The 8,367-nt window shown below is 35.9% G+C and overlaps 1 protein-coding gene across 1 annotated transcript in view; it reads right to left on the reverse strand.

Moving 5' to 3' along the window:
- Positions 1-8,367, reverse strand: part of DNAJC3 (DnaJ heat shock protein family (Hsp40) member C3) — a 143,455-nt gene that overhangs the window by 70,482 nt on the left and 64,606 nt on the right. Inside the window, exons 6-9 of the mRNA XM_007944011.1 lie at positions 7,912-7,922; positions 7,499-7,618; positions 1,046-1,151; positions 836-956 (exon numbers count right to left, since the gene is read on the reverse strand). Of these exons, the coding sequence (XP_007942202.1) occupies positions 836-956; positions 1,046-1,151; positions 7,499-7,618; positions 7,912-7,922 (358 nt within the window). The remainder of the gene's footprint in view (positions 1-835; positions 957-1,045; positions 1,152-7,498; positions 7,619-7,911; positions 7,923-8,367) is intronic.

Raw genomic sequence — 8,367 nt, forward strand, 5'->3', positions numbered from 1 at the left:
ATATTGTACAGAATATATATATATGTGTGTGTATATGCATAAAATATAAAATAATACATATGTTGTTGTTAGTTGCCTTCAAGTTGATTTCAACTCATGGCAACCCCATGTGTGCAGAGTAGAACAGTTCCATATGGACTTCCAAGACTGTGACCTGTCAGAAGTAAATCACCAAGCCTACTTCCAAGGCACCTCTGAGTGGGTTTGAACCACCAAATTTTCGACTAATAGTTGAGCACTTACCTGTCTGTGCCACACAGGGACTGTAATATATATATATATATGCACAGACAAAAATATAGAAAGGTATAAATGAGAAATGAACAGTAATTACTTCTGGATTATAGGAGTAGGTATAACTGTAAGTTTCTAATTTGTTATCTGTCTTCTCTAACTTGTCTACAATAAAGAAAGGTAAAATCTGTATTTTTATATTCCACCAAACTCTTTCCTCATATAGTATACCATCTAAGTTCCATTGTTGTTGTTGTTGTTATGTGCTGTCAAGTTGGCCCCGACTCATAGCGACCCCTCCTTGGATTTCCGAAGCAGTATCATTATGAAAGTAGATTGCCCAACTTTCCTTCAGAGGAGTGGCTGGTGGGTTTGAACCACCAACCTTCTGGTTAGCAGTCAAGTGCCTTAGGCACTACGCTACCAGAGCTCCCAACTTCCACTAAGGAATAATAATTTTCAAGTTCAGTGCCATTTTCTGAAATTGTCCACATTTCCAGCTATTCTAACAAACCTGTTCTAAATAAAGGAAATTAAACATGTGTAAACTTAATATACATCAACTTTTAGGCACCATAAGTCAAATTCCTGAAATATTTACCTTCATCATACATTTCTTCTATTAAATAAGCCTCTGCTCGATCTTTCAGAGCATTCACATTGTCAGGTTCCATTTGTAAAACTTCAGAACATATTCTAATAGCTTCAGTAGGCTTTTCGTCCTAAGAGTAAATGATAGAAAACGATTTATGACTGTCATTCCAGAAGGTTTTACAGCTCGTTTTACAACTGTGAACAAGTCAATTGTTACCTTAGAAAAGCAGTGGCATATCCTTTCTTTTGAACGAATTGTGTATTCAGAAATACTTGGTTCTGTTTTCATTACAGATTCATATTTGCTGGTCGCATCTGTGTACCTGTTAAATGAGCGAATTATAACGAGTAACAATGAAATTCTATTTCCAGAGCTGCTGAAAAGACCTGTACTCTTCACTAGATATTGCTTAATCAATTCACTGAATAAGCATAAGCTTTCAAATAGTATTTTACCCTATTAAATCTAGCATAGCATAAAAGGTGCTCTCTACAATTAGGCATTGGTAGATAAAACACATCACCACAGAAAATATGTAAGGACAAATCAGAGCCTACCTGTGCATACCAAACAAACTAAATGAATTTCTTTACAGAAAAACCTTCATGAATTTGAAACTGAGTAAAGCACCTTATTAAAATCTGGCTTATACCTAACACTTTCAGAAAAACAGAGATCAAGTTTTATTTCTTGGTTACTTCTCACTTTCATGAAGTAATAGCCCATGACATGCCATTCTGCGTAATAATTGACAATATTCACAACCAAGTACAATGTAGATGCCTTGCAGAAAGGACCCGCTTTAAATACCCAACTTCACAATCTTTCTAAGAATAGCAAAAGCCATTTCAGCATTTTTTTAAAAAAACTGAGCACCCTGGTGAAGAGTACTAATAATGTTATATATTAAATTACTTTCCTAGTAGTGGCAAACTAAAAGATTTATCTATATGCCATTAAAAAACCATTGCTGTTGAGTTTATTCTAACTCATAGTGACCCTACAGGACAAAGCAGAACCTACGATTAGTTTCCAAGACTGTAATCTTTATGGAAGCAGACTCCATATCTTTCTGCCACCTGTATCCCATTAGGGAGCTCTGGTAGCATAGTGCCTAAAGTACTTGACTGCTAACCAGAAGGCTGGCAATTCAAACCTACCAGCCACTCCTCGGAAGATGGAGCAATCTACTTCCATAGTGATATTGCCTCGGAAACCCAAGCAGGGGTCGCTATGAGTTGGGTCTGACTTGATGGCACATAACAACAACAACAACAATATGTCATTATAAAAGAAAAAAAAGTGGCAAATTATTCCCAATATATTGCAATCTTCACATCTAAAATGCCAACGTATTAAAACACAGGTTTAAGTATGACATTTAAACAAAAAGCTAGTCTATATCCAGGAAGGTGAAGTAGATGTATTTTTCCAATTCCACCAGTTAAGTATTACAAAAACATATTAAGACTCTGAAAGGTGGAGAAAAGAAGATAGACTGACTAAGGATCTTGAGACTTAGGGAATAACATGGTAGTGAGTTCCTTAGGCTTTCTTTTTGCTTCATATGTCCCAGACTTGGAGCTGAAAAGTAGGCAACCCAAAAAAGTCATGAAGGGCAGACCTCATAGTTCCCCACCACAATAAAAAAAGCCTGCTCTCTCCAGCAAAAAGGATCAGGAAATGGCAGCCTGGTATGACAGAATACTTTTGACATTAACTACTACTTCAGCCAAACACCCTTACCCACATCAGACTTCTACCCTCACAAGGCTATAACAAGGCACCCTAGTATCCCCAACAAGTAAATGTCAGAAAAGGTCAAGTAGGGGTTAGAGAAGGTCAAGTAGGGGTTAGAGAAGGTCAAGTAGGGAGCCTGGAGTTACTTCCAGAAGAACCAAACCAGAAAGGGGCTCACTTCACTCTCCCCCTGGGTCAGTGGAGACTACGAGGAGCCTGAACTCTAACCTTCACCAGGCAGCAGTGAGGTGCTCCCCAACCTTGAGTATTAATAAAAGCCAAGTGGGAAATTTCTACCCCTGCCTGCCAATATAACAGTCACCCCTCCTCAACTGGAACAATGTCAAGGTGGTGGAAAAATTATATATATATATATATATATATATATAGGTGAGTTGGATCCAACTCAATGGCAGTGCATTTGTTGTTATGTCACTAAATAAGATCTGGAGTCTCATAATGTAAAACTAAAATGTTTAGCTTTCAATTGAAAAAGCACTCATTGTATCAAAACAAGGAAGACTATAAACTGAATGAAAAACCAGCCATCAACAGATGCCAACCCTGAGATGACAAAACAGTTAGAATTACCTGACAAAGATATTAAGCAGCCATGAAAGAAGATGGGATTGAAAAAGCACTCGAAATAATAATAATAATAATAATAATAATAGCTAGAAACTTCACAAATTTGACAAGAGATAAAAAACTACAGATTCAAGGAGTTGTACAAACTTTAGACAAGTTTAACTATACTTCCGAAAACTAAAGACAAAGAGAAAAAAGACATCTTATATTGGGGAAGGGGGAACGATTAGAATGACAATGGATTTCTCATCAGAGACTACAGAGGCCAGAAAAAAGGAGCACAATGCATTTCAGGTGGTAAAGTCTGAAATCTTTTCAGTGAAAATATTCTTCAGAAATTAAAGGAAAATCAAGATAGTCTCAGATGAAGGTAACTTAAAAGAATGTTAGCAGCACACCTCCCCTAAAGGAAGTTATCTAAACAGAAAAAAATAAAAAAAGAAGGAAACTTTGAACATAAAGAAGGAAGAATATGGTAACAAAAGTATGGGTAAATACAATAGGCTCTCCTTTTCCTCTTGAGCTTTCTAAATGATGTTTGATGGTTGAAGCAAAAATTGTAACACTGTCTGATATAGTTCTAAATGTAGAAAATATTTAAGACAATTATAAACAGGGAAAGGTAAAATGCCTATGTTTCTTTCAAACTGATAAACTGACAATACTGTAATAAATCATGTATATATATATATATAATGGATTACCTAGAGCAAATACTTAAAAAGCTATAAAAAGAAATATACTCAAAGGCACTATAGATAAATCAAAATATAATTCTTAAAAATGTTCAAGGAAACCACAGAAAGATAGAAAAAAGAAAGCAGAATAGAAAACAAAAAATCAAATAGCAAACTTAAGCCCTAACATATCAGTAATTATATTCCATGTAAATGCTCTAAATATATCAATTGAAAAGCAGAGACTGGCATTTAATAACCTAACTCAACTATATACTATCTATAAGAAACTCACTTCAACTTTAATACCATAGATAAGTTAAAAGTAAAAGATGGAAAAAATGTATCGTGCAAATATTGATCAAAAGAAAGCAGGAGAGGCTATAGGAGGTAAGTACACTTCAGAGCAAAGAAAATTAACAAAAAATAGAGAGGTATATTTTAGAGTAATAGAAGGATCAATTCACTAATAGCCACACCCATCCTCAATGTGTATGCACCAAACAAGAGAGCTATTACAAGTATGAAAAGACAAGCTAGAGAGTGGAAGAAGGTATCTCCAAAGCATATAACCAACAGAAGGACTAATAAAAAATATGTAAAGAACTCTCAAAACTTGACAGTAAAAAAGCAAATAATCCAATTAGAACATGGCAAAACACACAAAGACATTTCACTCACAAAGATACGTAGATGGCAAATAAGCACGTGAAGAGCTGTTCAACATCATTAGCCATTAAAGAATTTCAAATTAAAACTATAATAAAATATCACTACCTTTATCAAAATGGCTAAGACAAAAAATTTTGACAACATTAAATGCTATCAAGGATAGAGAAAGAATATGCTATATTGCTGGTGGGAATGTAAAATGGTACAGCCACTCAGGAAAGCAATTCAGCAGTTTCTCATAAAACTAAACATGCCATTATGCGTAATTGCAAACTTGAGCAGTTATCCCAGAGAAATGAAGTTATGTTCACATAAAAACCTGTATAGGACTGTTCAAAGCTAATTTATTCATAATAGTCCAAATATGGACACAGCCCAGATGCCCTTCACTGGGTAAAAATGGTTAAACTGTGGTACATCTATCTATAGCATGCATTACTAATCTAATCAGCAATCAATATGAAAGACCTAAAACCTGGATGGATCTCCATAGAATTTATTTAACAAAATTATATACACAGAGGACAGACTAGTGGTGGCCAGGAGTCAAGGAAGGGGTGGAGAGAGGGAGGAAATGAGTGTGGCTATAAAAGGGCAATATGCAAGATCTTTGTGGAAATAGAACATAGGAGCTCTGGTAGCATAGTGGCTAAGACACTTGCCTGCTAACCAGACGGCTGGCGGTTCAAACCCACCAGCCACTCCTCGGAAGGAAGGTTGGGCAATCCTACTTCCGTAGTGATACTGCCTCGAAAACCCAAGGAGGGGTCGCTATGAGTCGGGGCCGACTCGATGGCACATAACAACAACAACAACAACAATATCCTAACTATTATTAATGTCAGTATTCTGTTGGGATACTGTACTATCATTTTACAAGATGTTATCATTGGGGTAAACTGCATAAAAGATGCACAGGCTCTCACTGTATTATTTCTTACAATTGCCCGTGAATCTGTAATTACCTCAAAATAAAAAACGTTTAATTAAAAAAAAAAAAAAACCAAGCAGAATTGACACTTAAAATTTATTTTAAATATATAACTGCATCAGGATTGGAGGAAGAGTCATAAACAACCTGCCATATGCAGATGACACAACCTGGCTTGCTAAAAGTAAAGAAGGCTTGAAGTACTTACTGATGAAGATCAAAGACTACAGTCTTCAGTATGGATTACACCTCAACATAAAGCAAACAAAACTCCTCACAGCTAGACCAATAAGCAACATCATCAAATGGAGAAAAGACTAAGTTGTTAGAGATTTCACTTTACTTGGAAGCACAATCAACAACCATTGAAGCAGTAGTCAAGAAATCAGATGTTGTATTGCACTGGGCAAACGTGATGCAAAAGACCTCTTTAAAGTGTTAAGGAGCAAAGAAATACTTTGAAGACTAAGGTACACCTAACCCAAGTCATGGTATTTTCAATTGCCTCACATGCAAGTGAAAGCTAGACAATGAAAAAGAAAGAAGATGCCTTTGAATTTCAGTGTTGGTTAAGGATACTAAAAGTACCACGGACTGCCAGAAGAACGAACATATCTGTCCTAGAAGTGCAGCTATAATGCTCTTCAGAAGTGAGGACGGCAAGACTTCGTCTCACCTACTTTGGTCCTGTTATCAGAAGGGACCATTTCCTGGAGAAGGATATCATGCTTCGTAAAGTAGAGGGTCAGCAAGATGAACTGACACAGTGGCTGCAACAATGGGCTCAAGCACAGCAAGGATTGTGAGGATGGATTGTGAGGACCAGACAGTATTTCTTTCTGTTGTACAAGAGGTTACCAGGAGTTGGAGCTGACTCAACGGTACCCTAACAATGTATCACAACATATAGCTTTCTATAAATGCCATTTACTAATCAACCTGCTAAAATTATTCAAAAGACATTCTGATTTTGTAGAATGAGCAACTCAAATAATGAAATTTGCTTCTTGGATAATTTTTGAAAAATTTTAAAAATGGTTTTGTTTCTTTCCCCCATTCATGGCACCTTGATTTTAAGAAACGTACAGAATTTAAAACCCCAGTATCCTCCACAAAACACTGATAGTCCAGCATTCTCCAGACAGAAACCTACAGAGATAGGAGGAGTCCGAGGACTGAAGCCCACCATACGCAATACTGTGTGCAATGTTCTCCACTCTTCAACCTTCCTGTTCCACCCTACAAACCAACAAACAACACTCACACAAATAAAACCCCTTACTTCTGACAACTCTTGTTTATTCTTTAAGATTAGGATTTAACCATCTGTCACTTTCTCCAAAAAGTCTCTTTTCCTTGTTCCTGGCCTTGACCATTCTGGAATGAATTAAATGGCCCTCCCCAGTACCATTACAGTCTGTGTGTATTTCTATCATCTAAATATCATATTACCTTTAATGATCAGCTTATATTCTTGTCTCCCACACTAAACTATAAATTTCTTTTTTAATATAATATTGTGTTTTCAGTAAAGGTTTACAGCAGTTTAGGTTCCCATTCAACAATTTCTATACAAGTTGTTCAGTAGCATTGATTATATGCTTCACAATGCATAAACATTCTTATTATTTATGTTCTGGTGGTTCCATTTCCATTAATTTAGTTTTCCTGTACCTTTACGTTTTCATCTTTGTCTTAAAAGTAATTGATGACCATTAAGTTTAAACTACATGTTTTTAAACTAAAGTTATAGTCTAATTCATATCTGTACTCCTTATATGTAGCTCACTGCCTGACACAGGAAGATGCTCAACAAATAATTACTGAAATATAAATAAATCTGCTGGTGAGGATACTGTGCAATCATTATTATTTACATTCTGTCTTATCCCCCCCGCCAAAAAAAGTGCATCATTGTGGTAGTTTTGTTAAGGCCCAATGCTGTCTAGGATACTGCTCTCGATGGCTAAACGTAATGGAATAAGCAATTCAACTCTTCCATTGTGCCCACAATCAGATATATAAGGGAACCCCAGATGGCCTAGAAAAGCATATTCTTACCTGCCATCTCTGATGAGCTCTTCAGCTGACTCAATCAGCTTATTAAGTTTCTTTACTTGTTTATAATGTGCAAAACACCTTTTATGATCCTGGTCAAGTTTAAGACATTCACGAACTTCACTGATCATATATTTAAAAAAAAAAGAAAATACTCCAAGTCAAAATAATCAGTGAGTTGTTTCTCCATATCAAATACAGAAATCACAGTGAAAGATATTTATTAATTCAAATTCAAATGATTTATGTAAGATATACATTAGATCCTCCATTTTGTTTCAGCAAATACAATAGCCTTTCAATTGGTTTAAACCACCAGCCTTCTGGTTAGCAGTCAAATGCCTTAGCACTATGCCACTAGAGCTCCTTTAATAATTATACTTTGTGAAAATATACTACACTTACTTCTCACTTACTATCTCAGTATCTGGCATTTTTTTATTTACAACGATAGTAAAATTCAGCTATTTTGCTCATTAATGATATATATCTGCTCATAACGAACACTGAGGTACAAGACAAGAATAATGCTGGCAGTGATGGTTAAGGTTATGTGTCAACTTAGCTAGGCCATGTGGTTTGGCAGTTACAAAATGGTGAAATTTGGCCATCATGTAATGATATAAATGGGCAGTTCTGTAATGATGTAGTCATCTTCCACTTTGTGAGCTGATGTGGTCATCCTCAATTTCACATACTGTCAACTTTCCGGTAACAACCAGGTCTCTGAAATCTAACCCATGTTGAGAAGTGGGGAATGGGTGTATGTGGAATTAGAATAACTCAGGGATAGTATAAAACTTAAAAAAAAAAAAAAAAAATCCCTGCCATTGAGTCAATTAGAAAAACAACAAAACCCGACAACAATAGCA

Source organism: Orycteropus afer, unplaced genomic scaffold, assembly GCF_000298275.1.
Source record: "Orycteropus afer afer isolate SDZICR_OR568_19922 unplaced genomic scaffold, OryAfe1.0 scaffold00117, whole genome shotgun sequence".
In the NCBI taxonomy this organism is placed as follows: Eukaryota; Metazoa; Chordata; class Mammalia; order Tubulidentata; family Orycteropodidae; genus Orycteropus; species Orycteropus afer.